This window comes from Lampris incognitus, chromosome 2 (assembly GCF_029633865.1).
Source record: "Lampris incognitus isolate fLamInc1 chromosome 2, fLamInc1.hap2, whole genome shotgun sequence".
NCBI lineage: Eukaryota > Metazoa > Chordata > Actinopteri > Lampriformes > Lampridae > Lampris > Lampris incognitus.
Genome location: NC_079212.1, coordinates 39,901,195 through 39,926,287, shown reverse-complemented (window position 1 = coordinate 39,926,287; position 25,093 = coordinate 39,901,195). Strand labels below are relative to the sequence as shown.

General features: G+C 45.9%; 1 protein-coding gene across 1 annotated transcript in view; it reads left to right on the top strand.

Annotated features, from left to right (window-relative positions):
* Window positions 1–2,941: 2,941 nt before the first annotated feature.
* The window catches only part of atp2b3a (ATPase plasma membrane Ca2+ transporting 3a), a 52,629-nt gene continuing 30,477 nt past the window's right edge, over window positions 2,942–25,093 (top strand). Inside the window, exons 1-3 of the mRNA XM_056299695.1 lie at window positions 2,942–3,161; window positions 22,270–22,467; window positions 23,688–23,945. Of these exons, the coding sequence (XP_056155670.1) occupies window positions 2,942–3,161; window positions 22,270–22,467; window positions 23,688–23,945 (676 nt within the window). The remainder of the gene's footprint in view (window positions 3,162–22,269; window positions 22,468–23,687; window positions 23,946–25,093) is intronic.

Sequence of the window (25,093 nt, the reverse complement as noted above, 5' to 3'; positions counted from 1 at the left end):
CCATTGTTTAGAAACTATAGTATCGCTAAACTTGCAGTTTAGTGAAAGGATGGGCAAATAATGGATGTTTCAGGAATGAAAACATAATAATATGGTACTGAGTATTTTGTTCCCTGGGTAAGTGCAGCTTAGTTTCATTGAGTACACTTTAGTTGGACTTTTTGGACCTTTAATTTAGTGGGGAAAGCTGAATGACCCACCCGACCCCCCTTCCCTTTACTCTGTAGCTGTGGTCTGTGGAGAAGGCCCAAAGCCCTTCGAGGTGGCTGAGATAAAACGATGACATTTTCTACTCTTAAGAATAAACAACCACTTGATACATTTCAGTGCTACACATGGAACTTTATAATTTTTCAGATGCTTAAAAAAGCTTGTATTGATCACTGACTGTCTGGTTACAAACATGATCAGTGATCAATAATGCCAGTGGGCTGCTCACTCTAAAGTCACTTTGTGTGGATTGTAGCAGTTACTATGTGAATACGATCTGAATGAAAGAATGATGACAGCGAGTTAATCTGAATTATACGACGTCGTTGATGTGACGCATATCGTGTTGTTGTATCTTATATATTGGGGTAACATTGTGGTTTCTATAATTAATCCATCCATAATCCAAGCTGCTTATCCATTTCTATAATCATACAAATATATATATATATATCCCACTTCCTCCATATTCATTAGGTCACATGTGTACGAGACATGGAGTACTATCACCACCATCGGCTGTAAATGTCAGCGTGGATGACCCGTGCAAGTGAATTTACTCTAAATTACAAGAAGAATCTCGTTCCACGTGAGCGTTGACATCCATGTTTTTATTTTTCATACACGACATCTAAAAACAGTCTTCTGACCAAAAGAGCTCCAGTGTTACATTTCAGCCATTAACATCAAGTCCACTTTGATAGGGGCGCCCGGGTGGCGTGGCGGTCTATTCCGTTGCCTACCAACATTGGGATTGCTGGTTTGAATCCCCGTGTTACCTCCGGCTTGGTCGGGCATCCCTACAGACACAATTGGCCGTGTCTGCGGGTGGGAAGCCAGATGTGGGTATGTGTCCTGGTCGCTGCACTAGCGCCTACTCCGGTCGGTCAGGGCGCCTGTTGGGGGGGGATAGCGTAATCCTCCCACGTGCTACGTCCCCCTGGTGAAACTCCTCACTGTCAGGTGAAAAGAAGCGGCTGGCGACTCCACATGTATCGGAGGAGGCATGTGGTAGTCTGCAGCCCTCCCTGGATCGGCAGAGGGGGCGGAGGAGTGACCGGGATAATTACAATTAGGGAGAAAAAGAGAGGGGGGGATGGATAAAATATTTCAGCCATTAACATCAAGTCCACTTTGATCGAAACTCGAGCACAGAGCAACACAACTCGACCGGGTCAGTCACAACAGTTCCGCTGCTACCCAGGCGTTATGCAAATGAATCATAATTGTCTTTGAACGCGACAAAACCCAACAATTTGTTGTGCTGCTTCCAACGCTTACCACGCTCAGTGTCTCGAGGACGGTTATTCATCCTGTAATTTAAGATGAATGTTATCACGCCAAGAGAGTACGTGAAGGTCCCCTGGTAATCCACAGAGGCCCCACGGGAGGGGATTCTCTTGTTTTGAATGTGAAACTTTCGGGGGGGGGGTTGATCCCCTGTTTAAACAAGTTGAACTCATCACAGCGTTGTTTCAACCAAAGAGTGTATGAATCAACATCTCCAGAGGAGCAGGGCGCCTCATAAATAAATGATGGGGCCGGGTTTTCTGTGTTCACAGCGAGGGGCTTTGGGCTTAGCCACGGCACTGTTGGTTCATCAGCAATTCAGCGTCTGCTGTTTAGATGGCATGGTTTATTCATGACCACGCGCAATGATTTTGTGTGCGCTGTAGCCGAACAAACTGTCACTTTTCTTCCATTGCAAACAACAGGCACGTTCATACCTTGGATAACTATGTATTTGTTTTTTCCCGGAAGTGACAAATGGCTTCATAGTGTTCAAAGACATATGAATGTCATTTACCAAACTTCTTCCATTTTTTTCCCCCAGTTTCTAGGTGATTCCTCTTCATCTTCCGACTCCTCCTGTTCATCTCATCCTGACACAGTCACAAACCTTACCTTTGCACTGTGGCCCCGGCCTGTGGTGTGTTTACTCCCTCCATACAGAGGAGGAAGACTCACCAGATTAGTGTATCCCCTTATGTATATGTAGTCTTCCTGTCACGGATGCCTTGACAGCACATCTGGGTACAGTTGCCCCCGCAGTCTGGGTAAAAGAGTTAACATAATTTAAATAGGGTATGCAGAATAGGTTGAAAAAATAAAACAAAGACTATATTCTGAAAGTATTAACTATCTTTTGGTAAACACATTTAATACACAGATTACATATTCTCCAACCTTTTAAAACTAGTTTTTACAAATAAATAGAACATTTTTTTGCAAAGATTCTTATTTTTTATTACCGCCATGGCAAAACATCTCTCAAGTTATCTGGTTTTCCCTAAACAGATTGCCCGGTGGACCACTGGTGAAGAAAATTAATGTTTCGAATCGTTTCAGACATTTAAAGCTGTGAATGTCTTGAAAAGCATCTTTTGAAAGGCTGCAATCTTTGAGATGTGTTTCGAAAAGCCTGATCAAATAAGTCACTTTTAGCCGCTGCGTGCGCTCACCAGATATCGACAGACGTCAGACCTTGTATTCATGAATACATTAGAAAACAGATGTATTTTTAGTCCAGGGTTGGTTGCTATGGAGAATCCAAGAAGGGCAAAAAGAGGGAACGGCGATAGGGAGCATTAGAGGAGATCTCGCATAGCTAAGTAGACCCCATATCTTATTTATCCCAGGACTGACCCGGCAGCAGAAACCCTGAGGTATAAGCAAGTTTGTCAGTAGAGAGTTTAGCCGAGACAGAGCTATAAACACCATCCTGACAGCCATGGGGGACTTCGCCAACAGTTCAGTAGACTTCCACCCCAAGAAACGGGCGGGCAGCGCAGGAGGCATGGAGGCCAACCACGCTGGGGACTTCGGGGTCACTGTGGAGGAGCTGAGGACGCTCATGGAGCTGAGGGGCACCGAAGCCCTGCAGAAGATTCAGGAGACGTACACAGATATCGAAAGCCTCTGCCACAGACTGAAAACGTCCCCGGCTGATGGTAAGACCTTGTGATTTTGATTGTGATTGTGATTTTTCCACAGTGATTTTAAAGGAACAGTTTGGAAAAATAAAAGGTTATCCCTATTTTATACTCACCGCTCATGTAGTACATAGGTAGGTTTCATTTTCACAATCAGCCATCCTTTTTTTGGATTCCCCCCCCCTTTTTTTTCTCCCCAATGGGATCCAGCCAATTACCCCACTCTTCTGAGCCGTCCCGATCGCTGCTCCATCCCCTCTGCCGATCCGGGGAGGGCTGTAGACTACCACATGCCTCCTCTGATACATGTAGAGTCGCCAGCCGCTTCTTTTCACCTGACAGTGAGGAGTCTCGCCAGGGGGACGTAGCGCATGGCAGGATCATGCTATTCCCGCCAGTTCCCCCTCCCTCATTAACAGGTGCCCCGACTGACCATAGAGGAGGTGCTAGTGCAGTGACCAGGACATATATCCACATCTGGCTTCCCACAGCCAATTGTTTCTGTAGGGACACCCAACCAAGCCGGAGGTAACACAGGGATTTGAACCGGCGATCTCCATGTTGGTAGGCAACAAAATAGACCGCCATGCCACATGGATGCCCCTCATCAGCCATCCTTTTGTTCATACTGGATGCACAGCTCCAGTTTGCCATCCATAGCTCAATGCAATTAATGGAGGACAAATCCACAACCCTCACTCTGTGCAAAACAAGTGCTCCACGGTTCAGCCAATCATTCAATAATACAGAGGATCTGGTGTTAAATCCCCTGTGCTGATAATTAGGGGGCTACACACAAAAACCCAATTCGACAAACCAAGATGGAAAAATTCAGCCAACTTCACACACTTGTCCCTGCATTTCAAGACAGAACATCAGGCAGTGCCGTCAAAAATCTCCATTAAACCTGGTTCCAAATGGTATAGTTGACTACCAATATGCAGCAACCAATGAGAATACCAACATAATTTTGTGTATCCTCACTCCTGATATTAGCAGCTGTAAGCTAATGGAATGGTGGACACTGCTGCCTCGAAATGGCCCGCTCAGCACGTCAGAAGCCGCACACCTACTAGCACCTCCTGGCTACCAAACCCCAACAGCCACTGACGGTGCTAACCTGAGTATTTCACTGGGGTTATCAAGTGGGACACCTCCATTGGGCTCAACAGTGAGTTCTGATGCCCCAGACTAACCCGTCTCCATACGACATCCAACACCCTGTGCCCACCTAATACCCCAACTGAACTGATTCCTTCTCATCCATCTTCAGGGCTGATCTCAAAGAGAAACCTGGATGCTACAGCGGTCTATCAAAGCAAATCCGAGCCATGATTTTGGAAATTCACAGTTGATTTTATTGCTAAATTCTCTCTTAGTGTTTGTTTTGCTGTGCCTCGGGGGAGTGACTCTTGCTGGTGATCACTTTTAGGCTGTGTTACAGGAAGTAACATGGCAGGAAATGACGATAAAACTGTAAAGAACTGTAAAGTTTTAAAATGTACACTTGAATTTGCAGGACAGATATAATAGATTTTTTTTTTACACTGAGCGAGAATGGTGGATCTGTCCTCGATTAATTGCATTGATCTGCAGATGGCAAACTGGAGCTGTGTGTCCAGTATGAGGAATAGGCTGGATGACGGGGAAAATAAAAACTAGCAATGTAGTACACAAGCAGTGAGTATAAAGTAGGGAGGAGACTTCAAAAAATCTGAACTATTCCTTCAAGGGCGCGGCGGTGGCCCAGTGGTTAGCGCTGTCGCCTCACAGCAAGAAGGTCCTGGGTTCGAACCCCAGGGTTGTCCAACCTTGGGGGGGGACATCCCAGGTCATTCTCTGTGTGGAGTTTGCATGTTCTCCCTGTGTCTGTAGTAGGTTTTCTCTTTGGTGCTCTGGTTTCCCCCACCATCAAAAAGACATGCATATTAGGGTTAATACTCCTGCCTGTGCCCCTGACCGGGGCAATGGGAAAAGAACTGGAGTTGGTCCCCGGGTGCTGCATGGCGGCTGCCCAATGCTCCTAGCTACACAGCTAGGATGGGTTAAATGCAGAGAGGAATTCCCGCACGGGAATTAATCAGCATGGCCTATTTACTCAATATTTCTCATTCTTATGTTCTCACCCTGTCTGATACAAAACACATTGGCTCTCTCAAATACATTATCCCCCGCCTAAGCTATAAAACACGAGTTGCTCAATTTACTGATATCAGGAATATGGAGAGGTCAGCATGTATGTGTCTGACAATTAAAATAATCCCTTTCTGTTATAAAGGTGAACTTTACCTCGTATTGTAACAGGTAAGAGCTGGCTCTTTAGGGCTCGTGGCAGCGAGCAGTGAGATTTCCCTGCGTGTGTTGCCCTCATCTGCTTGGTCTGCTGTCTATCTGCCGTGACTTTGTCTGCCTGGTGAAGTTTCCCTGATACAGTATGTTGCTAAGCTACTACAGCATCAGCAACCTGGTGGGTGTGAGGCAGGGAGAGTGACACCTATGGCCCAGCGTTCACCGTGGCAAACATCAAAATGGCCAAAAGGAGGGAAGAGAGCACTTCACCATAGATCTGGATCACTGAGAACTCAATCCATTGCAATTATTTATTATTTACTAGATCTATATATATTTACAGGTGCTGTGGAGCATACCCACTAGAGTACTTTGAGATTGACTGCAACCGCTAGAGTACTGGCTGTCAAAAAAAACAAAAAAAAACAAAAAAACACAGTTAAGCTAACATTGTATTTTCTCTCAAGGGTTTAGTTATATCTCTATTAGTCATCGGTCACATTAAATTGTGGACCAAAGAAGGTAAAGCCTTATGAGCAATGCAAAAAAAAAAAGAAGATTTACTTCGCCTCACCCCAATCATAAATGCACTTATTGTAAGTCGCTTTGGATAAAAGTGTCAGCTAAATGACTGTAATGTAATGTAATAACACAACTCGTACTACAAAATGAGCAAAACTATCTTCACAAGTCATATGACGATCAGTGTGATGCGTGTGTTTGCTTTGAAATGAGGGAGGATACATTGTTGCAGAAATGACTGTTTGAAGGGGGCTAACATCTCAGGATTGCAATGTTACATGTGATAATTTGTGAATACAATGATTACCATGGCAACTGAGAAAAATGAAAGGCGACTTTTCAGATAGTTTTTTTTGTTTTTGCTGCTTCGCTCCGTAGGTCCCTCCCTCCAACATCCATCTGCAGACAAGATGATCAAATAAGAAACAAAGGCTCAACATGTTGACGTTAACATGTAATGTGATTTAAAGTGACTGGGCCGGCCAACACCGTTGTTGGTTGGTGAAGAGACGGAGGTGGAGAGGGCTAAGCAATGTGATGCTGCCAGGAGCAGCAGGTGATGCTTGGCAAGGGCCAGGACACAAGGAGCGTGAAACAGCCTGCCTTAGTGTATGTGCCAAAGCACATGTCGCTGAGGGGCACACACATACACACACACACACGCACACACAAACACACACACACACACACACGCTGACTCAGCCATCTGCAGCACTCCACGTAACATCCGTCTTGCTGACAAAGGGCCAGCATCTTTGTCAGTGCTCTCATGTTCAGATGTAGGCCGCGGCGTTTGTAAAGTTCCAGCAAAAATTAGTGTTATCATCAAAGTGCTTTTAAAGTGATAAACGTTTCTGGGTTTTTGCATAACCAAGTTGATAAGGTTGTTCCTAAAAATGTTTTCAACGGGTTTTGTGCATCAAGAAATAGTGTAGACAATGACAGACATCCGGATCATATAAGAAGCGATTAGTTCACCGTTAGTTCTTCGATACACCATGTGGTGCAACCTGGACACATCGTCAGTAATGAACCCGGGGTCATGAGGTGTCTTGGGGCTTAACATCGGACACCCTCACCTGAGCGACCCAGCCAGGGGTGATCAAGCCCCGACTTGTGTCCAGGTAATACATTATGCCACCCGTCACCCCTCCTCGCCGACGGGAAGCCTTTTCAGCAGCTTCCAAGATGTTCCTAATGGCTCTGCTTCTTTGCAGCCCACTTAAACCGGCTCACAGTGAGTCTTCCATCCATTCCTCCGACACTCAGCTACCAGATCTGCATACCTGGCTCTTCCTTTCTTGTGCCTCCTTCATCTGATCTTCCCAGGGGACAGTTAGCTCTAGCAAAACCACTTTCTTGGCTGCCACGGACATCAGGACCATGTCTGGTCTGGTCTGACTGTGGTAGCTGCGATAGTGTCCGGGAACCTCGGTTGTCTCCTTAGGTCAACCAGGAATAACCAGTCCCTTGCTATTGCGAGCAGCCTACCCTGGGCCTTTGGCTAGGGCTTCTCCCCTGCTTGAACAAAGGTGATGGTGCATTTTGTTGGGTGTTGCTGCTTGCTGTAGCTGATCCCAGTACAGATGGTGTCTGCTACTGCCCACAGTATGTGGTCATGGCGCCAATGATACTGCCCTTCTCCCAACGCCGTTGGACAGCAGCTCATGATGTGCTCCAAGGATCCCCTTTTCTGGCAGAGTTGGCAAGCAGGTGAGTCCGCCAGGCCCCAGCTGAACAGGTTGGAAAGGCTTGGGAGGACAGCGTACACTGACTGGACCAAAAACTTGAATCAGTGGGATTCCACCTTCCAGAGTTCTGCCCAGGTGATCTTTCGGCCGGTTGTATGTTCCCACTTGGTCCAGGCCCCCTGCTTGCATATACCCACCATTCTGCTGTAGCGAGCCTCCTCCACCTCTGTACGTACCTCCTCCTGGATCAGCTTTTGTCTCTCCTTTCTTGGGGCTTTACCGTTGCAAGGTCTGGAGTTGCTCCTGAGCCTGGCCTGACCAGTTGCCACAGTGCCCATCAGCAACAGGACAAAAGAGCATTGAAGTGTCAGCTTGACACTTGACAGCAATATAGCAGGAGACACTCTGACATAGAAATGAACAGGTATAACAGAATAAACAACAGAAGTGATTGGCAGAAAGAGAAATGAAAAAGAAGTGAGAGCAAACAACAGATCAAATAGATTAAAAAGTAGATAGAAGAACAAGGAGAGGTAGAGAAGAGAGAGGTAGCAAAGTTTACGTTCTCTAAACCCAACTAAGAATTGTCCCGAAAGACAAAAAAAGTTGATAAAGGATGATGAATGGATCCACGTGGATCGGGTGATCTCAGACTTAAAACAAACCTTTTTGCTTAATGCGCTAAATAAAACAGTAAGCCAACACATGAGATGTGATGTAGTTACACTTTGTGCTATTTTTGAGTGACCTTCCTTGGTTGCTGGAAAGAACAGATGTGTTGGTGAGAGTGTATCCGGTTGGGCTTTTCAAACGGGTACCTTGACTTATTGACATTTAGTTTTAAAACGGGGTCCAAGAATAAGATTTTGTGCCCCAGGATCACCAGCCTGCTCTACACAATACAATAGCTCTCTCTTTTATATGCCAACTGCCCTTGCCCAGCAGCTTTTTTAGGGTTTGCTTTCACTTATTTGCTGGAGAAGGCACATCTCACTAATGTGTCTTTATTTTGTTAGTTGGGTATTTCACAAGCGGTCAGTGACCATTTCTTGAATCTAAACAATAATCTAAAACAGCAAAGTTCATATTGTTAAAAAAAAAACCAAAAAACGAATCTGTATGGTAGCTGCAAACCTATCACATCGAGTTTCTAGCCCGTGTGTTTGCTTTTCGTCCGTCAGCATCTGCATTATGCTGTTCTCCTGAACTTCAGATGGGTTATTATTGTCATGTGTCTTTATTTGAATGGTTTTATTTCTGTAATAGCTCATTTTAGCTACCAAGTGTGCAGTTTTTAAACAGGGTTCACTTGTGGTCATTGTTGCCATATCATCCATAAATGCCCTGGTAGGCAGGAAGTGGATCCTGCGGATGACTTCCATTACCCTTGTAAATGTTACTGGAGATCATCGACCATGATATACATTTCCCATCTAGTAACATTTTGATGACTATTGCTACTCCTGGTAAATTGAAAGCTATGACACAGCTGTGTGTGGTATGGAACAAATGCCCTTTTTCAGGTCAGAAAACACAACATAGATGTTCTTCTCAAGTTATTTGACAAAAAAATTTGTTTACATGATAAAATCTGCTTGGTCATTAGTGCATGCTTTCTGCTGTGGAGGGAGTCTGGAGATGGCATGTCTTTGGTGAACGTTAAAGACAATTCACATTGAAAATGGTCATATAGCATATACTATATGGGGTGGCAAGTTGGTGCAGTGGTTAGCGCTGTCGCCTCACAGCAAGAAGGTCCTGGGTTCGAACCCTGGGCTTGTCCAACCTTGGGGGTAATCCCAGGTTGTCCTCTGTGTGGAGTTTGCATGTTCTCCCCGTGTCTGCGGTGGGTTTTCTCCAGGTGCTCCGGTTTCCCCCCACCATCAAAAAGACATGCATGCTAGGGTTAATAGTCTTGTCTGTGCCCCTGACCGAGGCATGGCGAGACGAACTGGAGTTGGTCCCCTGGTGCTGCACGGTGGTTGCCCACTGCTCCTAGCTACACAGCTAGGATGGGTTAGATGCAGAGAGGAATTTCCCCACGGAGATTAATAAAGTATATCCAAAAACAAAACTCTAGCATGTAAACCAGAGGATCATAGCGAAGGCAGTGATCCATTGACAGTCCTTACGCCGATGCTACATTTTTTTGCCTTCAGTCTTTCAAATAGGAAACATTTTTGCTAATGCAGACTGCTTCGTGTTGCTTCTTTATCTCAGGAGAAAGTTAAATTCATGCACAAAATTCTGACCAATGAGACAATAGTTTGCACGCAGATGGTGTTTGTTTCCAAATTAAATTAGAAATACTGTTGTGTGAAATGAAACCAACCCCGTGGGTAACTGAGACAAAGTAGCAAATTAGTCCCTGATTCAGATCAAAGTATAATAAATGAAGTGGAGGTTTGGGAAATCCCTTAGTCTGCAGTCAGGTACAATTTGGAGCGGCTGCGATGAGGCAACAGGGAACATCTCTTCATATTCAACCTCTGCCTGTTCTTATGTAAGAGCTTCAACAGGCACAGAGAAGAGCCTGGGGAATCGCTGACATGCAAGACAATGTGTAGGCTATGAGGACCATTGAACTATTTGTCATACTCTCTGAAAAGGGATTTTTTTTCTTTCTATATACTGTCCCGTTATCCTGAAAAGGGAATTTCGGTTGACTGAATGCCGAGCTCCAGTGAACCGTTGTGAAAATAAATAGAGCATCAGTTAAAGTGTGTTGTCCCATTGGAGGAGTGCCCAAGCCTTGTTGAAATAAGAAAATCTATCAAGACAATCAGAATAAAACTGAAGTGTAACAAAGGTTTGAGGAGCGACCTGTGAAAAATCACCTAGGAAAAATAAACTCAAAAGCTTTTCTTGGCTCCTTTTTGAAATACTTATATATGGATTGTAGGATGAGTATAGGGATACTTGCCTCATAAATGGACAAGACTTGACATTAACGCCCTCGGGGCTTCTCTTAGCTTGTCTCAGGACAGTGATGTCAGACTAACAAAATCTCACGAAAAACGGGGTCCTCACATATACTATATCAACTGCAGGTGATACAGGATTGTCACTGTATGCCTGGCAATAAACTCTGTACCAGCAAGGCCCCTCTACCGCCTAAGGGGGTTTGCTTACTTACTTGTCACCATTGTTCACAATCATCACAATGCTGATGCTAAGACTGCTACCAACACAATTCTCAGCATGAATCACACAGACGGGAATCTGCCTGTTTGAAATGACATACAGTACTACCCTTGCTATTTACTGCTGTGTAGAATAAGTATGTAGCTCGTTTCCAATGTATGTCATTCTGTTTATGTGAGAGGTAAGAGGCTTCTTTCTCCTCAAATTCATCATAATCTGTGATGTCAAACATTGCACTCTGAATAAGTCCTAGAAGTTTTTTTTTCTGTCAGTACACCGCTTGGTTTCCACATCATAATACAACCCTGAACCTCTCACATGGCTCTACTATGGGGGCTTACAGGTACTTAAGGTGCCTTGTGTGATCCTCAGCCTTTGTCCCTGTGCTCTCCATCTAAAGGGCCTATGTAAACTGAGGCTCTGGACTGATGACAGCTCCCTTATAATGCAGGGACTGCTCTGACTGCACGGACAGGTCTGAGTTCACAAAGACAGTGCGAGGTCGTGTTCTTCTTGCAAGGAGCTTGTAATCCCCACTCGTTTACAATGACCATCTATACCAACAAAAAGGTCATGGGTCTCCAGGTCAGATTAAACCTGTTTTTGGATGATGAGAACCCTGCATGCAAGGCTAACAGTAGGGCTGCTATCAGGGGAAATGGTAAAGAAGAAAGGTCAGGAACTAAAAAGCTCAATATGAGCTTTAGAGAAGATGGAGGCTCAGATTTTAGAAACAAAGTCTAGTAGTCACAACGAGCTGAAGGCTTTGAATATACTATATCGTTTCATATACAGTGGTAATATATAATTTCAATGCAATATTCCTTTATGTATTCTTTGAGGTATGTACATCAGTGCAGGCCTTAATAGCCATATTTAAGCCCGACAAATGGTCTACCACATGGATGCTATATAGAAGAGAAATTAAGGTTGAAATTTGTGATTGTTGCTGAGCTCAGATTTCTTGTCACATCGGACCATAAATACTGTAATATATTCGTTCCTTTCAGTTATTTGGTGCCACGTTTAATTGTAATGTGTATGTTACCAACAAATTGCTGTAATGTATGACTATGAAGAAAGTCTACGTCTACTTTTCTCAGTATAAGTGTTACGATTCCTGGAGGAAGCTGACAGGTGACAACCCAAACGCACGACTCACAGACAGGGAGGTTCATCAACACTCAGTTTAATGAACAAGAATGGTCTTTTACTTGCCACAAGGTTTGGTACACAGTCAATCAGACGAGGCAAACAAAATTCGGCAAGGAGTAGACAAAGGTGAGGTCAGGGGAAGCAAAACCGAAATCAAAAACACTAGGAAGTAAGATGCTCAAAAACCCACGCTGAATTGTTTGACACAGCTTACACTCACAAAACGAACTGACACTGAGGGAGGAGAACAAACCATCAACAGACTAAATACACTAGGGAGTAAATGAGGGAATGGGGTGCCAACCCGATACCACGAGATTTCGTTCTTATATTGACGAAAATTAAGGGTTGCGTTACATCTGAGGTGGGGAATACAACATCCATTACCCACTCTTGTTGTCACTTAGTAGCAACTAATTCTAATTTACAACAGAGAACTTGAAGTGCACCTTCCAGTATGGCAAAAGCGATAATGCTTCCTGTTGCCATCAGCTGACATGGCTACCATTTCAGGCGTGCAGGCGGGGCAGGTGAAAGGAGTATCACAGCAGAGCTAGTCTTTCTCATAGGAGGCATATGAAAACCCAAGGAAGCTTCGCTGCAGGGCATCCCCGTTGATCTGTCCAGACTACAATATATCAGATTTCTTGTGATTAAGTATATGGAAATATGTTTGCTGATAATAATTGGTGAGCATAATACATAGTATTTGTGGTATCATACTTACTCTTCCTGCACACATTGTGCGATGTTCCAGCAGCTTTGCAAAGGCTTGTCTGGAGAATCCCGACGAGATCACCTTCAGCTCCTGAAAGGAGTTGAGGAGGTCCACAGTGTACATTGTGGAGGCATTGGCAGATGCTGGCCAATATCCACTAGGTCCTTCACATCAGGCGTCCACTGCTCTAGGCATGTTTGGCACACATAAAGCGGCTGATGCAAGGCATAATGCTCTGTCCATAACAAAAGTACATTAGTAATACACATTGACACAGTGTATTACTGACAAAGTATAATTACACTAACAGAAGTCTAAATACAAGTCTACAAGTCTAAATATAGAACTTGTTTATACCATTGATGGTAATCACAATGGCTGGTTTGCCAGGAAACAAACTAAAGTTAAGAACCTGGCAGGTGCAGTGCTGTGCTTGCACAGTGGGTTAAATGCAAGCTGGCAAAAAGAAAAGTAGTATACATAACGTTATGTATATGGCAGCAAACTAAATAAATACATGAGAACAGGAACACTAGACAGGTAGACTTATGTCAGACCTTACCTTGCTCACGTGTCTCATATTGTCCAGCCGTTCCTCTCGAAATAAATGTGGATGGGGGGATGGTTTTAAGGAAGCCATCCGCCATGCCGTCCTGGTTGTGGAGTGGCTGTTAGCGGTGATAATGTACATCACAGGCCCCACAAAACCACTCCTCTGGAAGGCACTCTCTGCACCTAAGCAGAGAAAACATGGTCATTGTTTTGGGTGAACATATCATACTTAACCAAGCACTAGATTTTCTATATTATCTACAGTTTACATAGCTTGGTACATGACATTATTTGATTAATTGAAATCCAACTGTATAACAGCAGGCTGGTGGCAGAAGCAACACAGTGGCTTGCCAACAGCCTCAGATGCCAAAAGGCATCTGAGGTGGTATGGCCGTGCTTTCTCCCAGCAGTCTGAGGCTTTCTGCTGCCGAACAGACCACGATGACGCTGAGCTTCTCCCAGGCTCAGCAGGACATGGACATGATTCCAGTATGGCAGAAAGCCTCTCCATGTTTTGTTCTGCAAAGAAAATGACCAAATTATCTACATTCTATACAGTATTTTGATTTCCGAATAAGTTACTGTATATTTACCAAATTTTATATTTACCAAATATCTCTTGAAGATTTAGCTGTGCTCTGGGTAATGGCAAGGAATCCTCTGGAGGAAGTGCCAACTCCTCTGTACCCATGCCTGTAAAACAACACATGACAGTTTTAGGATATCACTGCATCCATTTACGTTTGTTTTTTTTTTTTTACATATTGATGGACCTTTCCTGAAATTCCAAACGAGATATGTTTTTTTTAATGTTTTTCAGTTTAATTTAGTAGCTGATGATTTCTACAAAACATCTGTATTACACTGACCCATTGTTTGTCATTACAGTGATCTAATCTGACTTTGTACATAAACAAACCTGTAGTTTGGCCACTACATCAACCTGCATGGCCTCCACAGCTCCCTCTGGCCTTGCCGCGTCAGCTCTTTTTGGTGGTGCTCTGGGCCCGGGGTGAGTCCCCTCCAGACAGTGCACGTTTGTGTTCCTCTGCACCCTTCTGTGTGTTTTAAGTCAAAGATCCTGTGAGACTGAGTTGCTGAGGTACTGAAATGTAAGTTAACGTACAAAAAGGTGTCAACACCTTACCTTAGCTTCAGCAAGGAATTGGTCATGCATCAACTCAATGGCAATGTTTCTTCCTTCTTGGCAGTGGGGGGGTCAAGGGCGTCAAAGACAAACCTTTCGGCCATTGTAAGACCGACGGGACAGACAGATTGACGGATATACACAAAGAGATGGACAGATAGCTAGACAGATAGATTACAAAGGTAGCTAGATGAGAGATCCGTATTTGAAGCTGCAGGGGGAGGGAAAAAAAGTAAAGCTTAGACAGCTATATTACTTGCATTATTTTTCAAATTAATGCACAAAATTAAGCGGTGTACTATGGTAACATACTTATTTTAGCCAGTGTTATTGTTTAATTTGTTAGTAATTAAGTGAAACCCATTTCTGTCATGACGATGCCAACATGAAAAAGGGTTAAATATTAATACTGGATAGGTTGTCTGCTTGTATACAGAGGCGTTATCAATTTGCAATATCAGTTTTGGCACCCTGACTAGACCCTGACTCTAGCTCGAGCTAGCTAGCTACTTAGCCTAGCTATAGGAGTACGTTGGCTAGCTACAGTAAGTATGATGGATGCCACATTTGAGCTATTATTATTATTATCTGTTAATATTTAATTTGCCAACTGCAATAAAAGTCTTTGCACTATCAACACTTTATCAAATTAGGTGAATGACGGCAAATAACTACAAATCAGGATATTTCAAACAAAACACACAACCGTGTTTGACACGTTACTCACGCCGCAGCTCGCCGTTTGCTGACTCGTTGCTCGTTGCTAAGCAAGATCATTGTGCGTGACCACGCGGTCCTCTGCGTCGATGGGAACTAGAATTGTCCCTCCACGTTGCCAAGCTCTATAACTAACAAGTAAACATGATACTGTAACGGATTAGGAGACCAGCATCGCTACAATACATTCCCTGAACGAGGATTATGAAAATACAATTTCTATAAATGTAATCAAAACGCATTTTATACCGAAACTCTTAATAATAATGATTGGAGCCAGTATACTCTCATTGGCATGTGGTTGTGACGTAATGAGGAATGCGGAAGTGTCCATTAATTCCAGTATTAATATTTCGCTATAAAAATACTATTTCACAAACCAATATAGTGTAGAGCCGAAGGAACGGAGAAGACCGTAGGTTCACACTTTAGCCGTGTAGGCAACTTTCTTTAATCCACGGTAAATCAGAGAGCAACCAAACCACAGCTCGACTGAGCGGAGGTGGCAAGAATAATCAGAAAACTGGCTGGACAACCATAACTTAACCCTGCGTTAACCTGCCAGGGCAACCATGACTTAACCCTTAGTTCCTGGGTTGAATTCTGTCCCCAATACGTGTCCACCACATGAGCCCCCCCAGAATTCGCCCTAGTAATCGAAGTCAGGCAGGCGCGGGGGGACAACAGGCCGTCCGCGGCGGCTCCGGATAACAGGGGCCGGAGTGTCTCTGGGAGGCATTGACGCGGGCCTGTGGAGGTCGGCCTGAGGAGCAGAAGAGGCAGCTCGGGCCTCCACGGGGGGAGGAGGCGGAGCCGGGGGACGACCGCGACGAGGAGGTTGGGCTAACTCCAACGGCTGCGTCAAGTCCAGGTGTGCGGGTTTAACTCGGTCCACTGAAACATGCTCGGCCGTGCCCCCAAAATCCACCACCAGGTGCTTAGTTCCCCGTTCCAGGACGCGGAAGGGGCCGTCATAAGGGGGTTGCAGAGGGGGGCGGTGTGCGTCGTGACGGATGAACACGTAGTCCGCTGACTGCAGACCTGGGGGCACCTGGGACACCGGCGCGCCGTGTTGGGCGGTAGGGACGGGTGTGAAAGCTCTGACCCCGTCCAGCAAGGAGGCTCGTTGGTCCACAGCTGACCAGGGACGCGTTGCATTGGGCATGAAATCGCCTGGGACTCGCAGCGGCGTGCCGTACACCAGCTCCGCAGAGGAGGCTTGTAGGTCTTCCTTCGGGGCGGTCCGCAGGCCCAGCATGACCCATGGGAGCTTGTCGACCCAGTTGCAGTCCTTGAGAGTAGCCCGAAGCGCAGCCTTCATGGACCGGTGGAAGCGCTCACATAGGCCGTTCGCCTGAGGGTGGTAGGCGGTAGTGCGATGAAGCTTGACGCCCAGAGCCTCACCCACAGCACTCCATAGCTCTGAGGTACACTGTGGCCCGCGGTCAGATGAAAGGTCGGAAGGCGTACCGAAACGTGAGACCCACGACCCAATAAAAGCCCGGGCCACATCAGCAGACGTCGTGGATGCCAGGGGAACAGCTTCAGGCCAGCGCGTAGTCCTGTCCACCACAGTGAAGAGGTAGGTGAACCCATGGGAGGGGGGTAGGGGACCAACCAGGTCGACGTGGACATGGTCAAATCGTCTCTCCGGCACTGCGAAGCGTTCCAGGGGCGCCTTAATGTGGCGGTGTATCTTAGCCCGCTGACAGGCAACACACGAGTCGGCCCACGCTTTCACGTCTCTCTTAAGTCCCTCCCACACAAACTTAGCAGAGGTCAGGCGCACGGATGGCTTACCGCCTGGATGAGAGAGGCCGTGCACAGCTTCAAATACGGGGCGTCTCCAGCTGTGCGGGACGATGGGCCTGGGCTGTCCTGTGGAGACGTCACACAGGAGGGTGGCACCTGTGTCGCTGAAAGGAACGTCCTGCAGGCGGAGCCCCGTGTCGGAGGCCCGGAGACGGAGGATGCTCGGGTCCGTGGCCTGGTCAACGGCCATCTGTGCATAGTCAAGGCCTAGGTGGACCGCTCCAATCACTGCCCTAGAGAGGCAGTCAGCTACCTGGTTAGACTTACCAGCGACGTGCTGGATGTCGGTAGTGAATTCCGAAATGTAGGAGAGTTGTCGCTGCTGGCGAGCGGACCATGGCTCGGCCGTCTTGGACATGGCAAACGTGAGGGGCTTGTGGTCCACGTACGCAGTAAACTCGCGGCCCTCTAGCAGGAAACGGAAATGCCGGACAGCGAGCCAGAGACCGAGGAGTTCCCTGTCAAAAGTACTATACTTGCGCTCTCGGGGTGTAAGCTGGCGACTGAAAAAGGCCAAAGGCTGCCAAGCCCCCCCCACCCACTGTTCGTGAACCGCACCAACAGCATAGTCCGATGCATCCGTGGTTATGGAAATAGGCGCTGTAGGTGAAGGATGCGCTAGCAGGGTAGCCTGGGAGAGCGCAGCTTTATTCTCGGTGAACGCACGGTCCCGCTCTGCTGTCCAGTCGACCGCCTGGTTGGGGGACATGCCTTTCAGCGCCTCGTACAGTGGCCGGATGATAAAGGCGGCTCGGGGAATGAAGCGGTGGTAGAATGTCACCATCCCGATGAACTCCCTGAGCGCACGAGCTGTTTGGGGGCGCGGAAAGGCCGCCACCGCTTCCACCTTTGAGGGCAGGGGGACTGCCCCGTCCCCAGTGATGCGATGCCCGAGGAAATCAATGGCTGTCAGCCCGAACCGGCACTTCGCCGGGTTGACGATCAGCCCATGCTGGCTGAGGCGTGTGAAGAGGGCATGAAGATGGGACAGGTGTTCTTCCTTGGAGGCGCTGGCGATGAGTATGTCGTCCAAATAGACGAAGAGGAAAGGAAGGCCACGGAGCACTGAATCCATCAGCCGCTGAAAGGACTGGGCCGCGTTTTTGAGTCCAAATGGCATTCGTAGGAATTCAAATAGGCCGAATGGGGTAGTCACCGCTGTCTTGGGGATGTCTGAGGGGTGCACGGGAACTTGATGATAACCACGGACCAGGTCGACTTTTGAGAAGACGCATTTGCCAGACAGGTTTGCAGAAAAGTCCTGGATATGCGGGACAGGATAGCGGTCGGGCGTGGTGGCGTCATTTAGTCGGCGGTAGTCCCCGCATGGGCGCCAACCTCCATCAGGCTTAGCGACGATGTGGAGTGGGGACGCCCACGGGCTGTCAGAGCGGCGGATGATCCCCATGCGTTCCAGGTGCTCGAACTCAGACTTGGCAATGGCGAGTTTGGCGGGGTCGAGACGCCTGGCTCTGGCGTAGACCGGGGGCCCCTTCGTAGCAATGTGATGCTCCACCCCATGCTTAGCGGTGGGTGCAGAGAAGGTAGGCTGGGTGAGGTCAGGGAACTCAGCGAGGAGGCGGGTGAACTTGTCTGCCTCTGAGAGAGAGTTGGCTAGACCTGCATAGGCCGCTTCCCTCCGCGTACATGCGAAGGAGGAGAAGGTTAAGGCATCGACCAGACGGCTGTTCTGAATGTCCACTAGCAAACCGTAAGCGCACAAAAAATCAGCTCCGAGGAGGGGAAGCGTTACATTGGCCATGACGAACTCCCACGTGAAACGTTGTCCACCAAAACACAGTTCTACAGACCGCACGCCGTAGGTGTGGATAGGGCTGCCGTCAGCCGTCGCCAACTGGGGGCCCCGCTCCCCGCCCATGATGTCGACGTCAGTAGCAGGGAGCACGCTTCTCTGTGCGCCCGTGTCACAAAGAAATCGCCGAGCGGAGATGGTGTCGAGGATGAAGAGTAGCCTGCTCGTATCGCCAACACTCATGGCCACTACTGAGTGTTGGCCCTCTCGTTTCCCGTCGGCCTGTAGTTGCAGGGGGAACGGCACCGTTTAGCTTTCGCACCAAATCGAGCGTGGTACATACAGAGTCCAGAGGGCTTGTAGCGGTCTGATGCTGTGGCGCCACCGTCGGGCCACGCCCGCGATGTCGGCGGGGGGCCAGTGAAGGTAGGAGCCAGCACCCCGGCATGGGAGGAACGTTGTGTAGCGACGAAGAATCGGTCAGCCTCCTTTGCCAGCTCACGGGGATCAGTGATGGTGGAGTTAGCGAGCGTAGTCTGGACGTGGGGCGGCATGTTGCGCAGAAACAGCTCCATAAACAGGAAACATGGCTTTTCTTGACCCAGTAGGTTTAACATCCTGCTCATTAGCTCCGATGGTTTGCCATCTCCCAAGCCCTGAATTGCGAAGAGGCGACGTGCTCTCTCCGTTGTTGACAGTTCAAAAGTTTCAAGGAGGAGATGTTTAAGTGCGGCGTATTTACCATCGGCCGGTGGGTTGGTTATGAAACCGCTTATCCTGGAAGCCGTAGCGCACCCCAGCGCTGCCAATACGTAGTAGTACCTGGTCTCGTCTGCTGTTATGTCTCTGGGCGCGAACTGTGCCTCAGCCTGCGCGAACCATGTAGCCGCGGAAGACTCCCAAAACTCCGGCAGTTTAATTGCAACGGCGTTCGTAGCCATAATGTGTGTGGTTTCAGAAAACTTATCCGAAAACCGACGTCGGGGTCACCAGTGTAGAGCCGAAGGAACGGAGAAGACCGTAGGTTCACACTTTAGCCGTGTAGGCAACTTTCTTTAATCCACGGTAAATCAGAGAGCAACCAAACCACAGCTCGACTGAGCGGAGGTGGCAAGAATAATCAGAAAACTGGCTGGACAACCATAACTTAACCCTGCGTTAACCTGCCAGGGCAACCATGACTTAACCCTTAGTTCCTGGGTTGAATTCTGTCCCCAATACGTGTCCACCACAATAGTCCGAATAACATGCAACATACACTATAGGAATTACTTAACTCATAATGAGCGAACTCAGATTGTTTGTCACCTACGTAGATTTCATGTTTTAAGTACATGGGAGTGGATGAGCTCATTACATTCATGTCGTCAAAGCCAACGCCTTCGTAATATCCCGTATAACTAACTATACATTATATTTGTAACCGGTTATTTCCTTGCCCGGTTCGGGATTCGATACGAGGTGTACTGCACCACGAGGCGACATCACTAACCGCTCGGCTAAAGGGTCAGACCCGTTAGCTAGGGACTAACGTGTCTTATTAGTAGTTTACAGTTGTCACCCTCCCCCGGAAGCGCGCCCTCGCGCTTTGTCATTCTGCGCTCCGAGGAGACTTCTGAGGATCTGCACGCTTCCGGATCCCACCGCTGCCACCATGTATCCGGTTATTTTCTTGCCCGGTGCGGGATTCGATATGGGGTGTACTGCACCTCAAGGCGACGTCACTAACCGCTCGGTTAAAGGGTCAGACTCGTTAGCTAGGGACTAACGTGTCTTATTAGTAGTTTACATATTTATTCACCGAACATTATATACATTCCCTGAACTGAACAGCGATGTCTGGGCTAGTTACAACATGATCGATCTATCCTGTCAGTTTTGAAATGATACGAGCTCTCGCAGCCTTCTGAATGAAACGTCCAATTCTGCACGAAAAACACAGTCCACTGAACGCTCCATTGACTTAAATTCGTCCAGTGCAGGGCGGAAAAAGTTAAACAACGATTCAATAGATTAACTTTCGTCAATATAAGAACGAAATCTCGTGATATCGGGTTGGTGCGGGACACCGTGTCGCTTGAGGACAAAACCGGGGACAGGAACTGACGCAACAAGCCAGGTGAGAATTTCAAAATAAAACAGGAAAGACAATGTTTAAGATAATGGGCTGACTGACAAACTATGGGAGAACGTCTGCCGAAAATATCTGAGGCTGTGGGAGCCAACGACTGAGAGAATGACTGAGTGAACTAAACCTCAAGGACGAGGTTGGTGTTGCAGATCGTGGCAGTAAGACAACCGCAGCTAAATAACAAAAGGCGTAATTATAAGTGAGCCTAATCCGGACAGACTTTGAGTGAAGGGCGCGGAAAAGCTTTTGTTGGGACAAATGATGGATGAAATTGCCCATCCATTGAGAAATAACCTTCCCTATTCAGTGTTACAATTTCATTTAGCAGACGCTTTTATCCGAAGCGAAGTACGTCTGAGAGTTAATACAACACAAGCAAAGATCTAGCCGGGGGGCGACGACGCAAGTAAGTGCCAAAAAAAATCAGGTTCAAGTCCCAGTGTTTCTCAACCGGGGGTCCGCGGACCCCTAGTGGTCCGTGGTGTAATTGGAAGGGGTCCGTGAAAATAAAATATCTTTAAAAAAAAGATCCTATGACATTTATAGAAATAGGATTATTTTACTCAAATGTGACTGAGACCTTCATCTACATAAACTATAAAGGGTAACAGGACTTTTTTCTCTAATTACATCTGTTTCACAAGTGTAATTTATTGTATTTTAATGAGAGATCTCGCTCCCGTTTGCATTGTTAAAAGTTACTGCATAAAAATTCTGTTGTTACATATATCTGAAAGTTACTGAATACATATTCTGTTTTGTTACATATATCTGAAAGTTACTGCATAAGAATTCTGTTTTGTTAACTATATCTAAGTTACAACTGAAAGCTCTTATTTTTGCCCCAAAGAGTGAATAAATGCTATAATGCAATTTAAAATGCAGTTTCTACTGTTTCTATCAAATTGCAACCCCCCTCCCCCAAAATCAGGTGGAGGGGTCCTCAGGGTAGATCAAAAATATGCAGGGGGGTCCAGGACCCCAAAAAGGTTGAGAACCACTGCTATAGGACATAGGGGTCCTATAGGACTTGAACAAACGCCGTGCACAAAGGCAATCCATATGCATGGAAACATTAAAAAAAAAGAAAAAGTTTTTAATATTAATACCGTCAGGTGTGGAGGTGTTCAAGAAAGAGCTGGGTCTTTAGCTCCTTCTTAAAGATAAACAATACAACATCCTGATTATTCTGGACTTGGAAGACAAGAAAGTTCCTAATTGCCTATTTTGGAGGTATTATGGCAAAGTAATGTGACATATAATGCAACAATTTACATCTATTCGGGGGACAGAGTATAACTTTTGAAGTGAGTAAAATGTATAGTAATCAAAACATAATCTGAAAGTTATCACGACTATCTCTTATCTCAGAGAATCATGATTTAAGTCGTTATAACGTCAAGATTTTCAACAGAGTTTTGTGAGGAAAAACACAAAATGAACTTTTGATTTTGAACAGAATGGCCTTATTCCCTGTTACTCTTCCACCAAGGCCTCTCAGACAACGTTGCTGACCTGGAGAACCGCACGCGAGTGTTCGGACAGAACTTCATTCCACCAAAGAAACCAAAAACCTTCCTGTCACTTGTGTGGGAGGCTGTTCAAGATGTAACGCTCATCATCCTGGAGGTTGCTGCCATTTTCTCTCTGGTTCTCTCTTTATGTCAGCCACCTGGCGAGGAAAGCGAATGTAAGTCCATCTCCCCATTAATAACATGCACTGCCTGGTTTACAACAACAACAACAACAACAAAAGATAGATTTAGTCTCATTGTGAACGATGCATTCCTTTGTTGTGGTTTGTCATGCTGCCTTTAAAAGGTCTTAATAGCAACAGTGGCTCTAAAACATCTGCATTTGGGGTTGGTTTGGCAGAAGAAAACCCAGCTAATGGATAAAATTGGTGGGGGATTTATTTGAAATGAACAAGAAGCAAGGACTATAATGCATGGGGTCCTTTAATCAACATCGTCCCTTTATTTACTTTCCCTAAATAAATCTTCACAATCTGTCAGTGGGAAAAACCACACAGGCAAACTAAATACATCATGGTCAGCATTGATGTGACTACATCCTGTTTTGCAGCTATGGGATGGGAGTCCTTTCAGGTTTAAATAGCCATTCTTGGTGATGCATCAATGAATTTTTACTTTTTTGGGGGGGGGGGGTGTGTGCCTCAAAAGGACTGAACCTCAACTGTGAGAGTCAGGTGTGTGTGTGTGTGTGTGTGTGTGTGTGTGTGTGTGTGTGTGTGTGTGTGTGTGTGTGTGTGTGTGTCTTTGTTCGTCATGGACTGAAACCTTCTTCCAACAAGCTGTAAGCTATTCCGGTAATACTGGAGTTTATCTCTGCTTCATGACATTGGAACAGTATAATCAGTTTACAGAAAAAACACTGTTCGACCGTTGTCCAGTTTATTTTTTAAGAAAATTGAAAAATGCACTCAAATGAAGAACGTTTTTAATTTTTCGCAACAAGAAGATCAACAAAAATATAATATAATAATATAATTATAATATAATAAAATGATATATAATTCTAAATCATTGAAAAAAGTAATACACACATTGAGTTCATGAGAAAAAACGTCTGCAAACCTTGAAGAATTATGAAAGTTAAATACTGTATGAATCGGTAAAAACATTATTTTCACTGATTCATTGTCAGTCTTTTTGAAATATAATTCTGTGGTATTTAAAATGATCCCTCGGATCGCTATTTAGATATTGCTAAGGGGAAGAATGGTTTATTGAAGATGACATTGACTGCTTTGGAAAAGTCAATACCAACAGTCAACAGATCTTTTCCAAAAGCCTCCGTGTTGTGTGAGCTTGCCTCTTGCTCTCTCTCTCTCTCTCTCTCTCTCTCTCCATTCGCTTTTCAACCCTTCCCACTAACTCATCCGGGCAGTATGTGGAAATGTGTCATCTGGAGGGGAGGATGAAGAAGAGGCTGATGCAGGCTGGATTGAAGGGGCAGCCATCTTGCTGTCAGTCATCTGTGTGGTGCTGGTGACAGCCTTCAATGACTGGAGCAAGGAGAAGCAGTTTCGTGGTCTGCAGAGCCGCATTGAGCAGGAGCAGCGCTTTGCCGTGGTGCGAAACGGCACAGTCATCCAGATCCCCATCGCAGATATGGTAGTGGGTGACGTGGCACAGGTCAAATATGGTCAGTATGACTAATGCACAAACTGAACCATGTATTCAATGTCAAAACGAACAGCGTACACTGACACTACATTACAGAGGTGTGGTTGAGTCACATGACTTGGACTCAGGTCAGAAACAAGTCACAAATTTGATGATTTTAGGCTTGACAAAACTGAAAAAGACTTGGAACTCCACCCTGACTTGAACACTGCTGACTCATAACTTTTGGCTATCGGGTCGGACCCTTTAGTTGACTGGTTAGCGCAGTCGCCCGGTCCAGGCTATCCGGGTTCAATTCCCGGCTGCCCCCTGAATTCACTACAATACCTTCTCCAAGCCCAAAGATAAAATACTTTTAAAAAGTATTCAGCAAATCAACGCTTCATTTTTTTTTTGTTACAGCTCCACTTTGAATCAATCCATAATAAATACACACTTTTAAAATGCATTCACGATTTGCATAAATTTAGTATATTAGATCTGTTTTTGAAATTTTGAAATGGCATTACATTTTATGAAGAGCACATAATGACTTGCTTGGGACTTGAAACTCAAAGTTTGAGACTTGGGACTTGACTTGGGACTATCCACTTATTAACTTAGGACTTGAGTGCCAAGACCTGAGACTTACTTGTGACTTGGAAAACAATGACTTGGTCCCACCTCTGTTATATTACAGGGACTAGATAATTTAGAAGTCAGAGATAGGAGCTTAAGTTGAATCCCCTTGGACTGAACAACGACTCTTCTCTCTCAAAAAAACTGCTGTCAGGGCACCATTGAGCAAGGCACTTCAACTATCAGTTGTTCAACTGAATCTGCCTTACTGGCAGTAGTAGATGTCTGTGATCATATTGCGTCAACACCCGATGTTCCTCCATGGCTGTCTTACTGAAAAGGCAGTGTTTGAAAATAGTAGTGTAATAACTTATTCTTACATTTGTTATTCGAAGAGCTGTAAATCGGTTTGTCATGTATACATATCAATATTTTCTATAAATTATTCATCATTTGCTTTCAGCTAGCTTATGATAAAGTTTACCCATTTTCAAGTGTTTCAAGACATTACAACAAGGGATGCACCAATATCAGTTTCTCACCGTCAATACTGATCCCAAGAATGAATCTTCAGGTATTAGCCAATATCGGGTACTCATCCAGTACTTG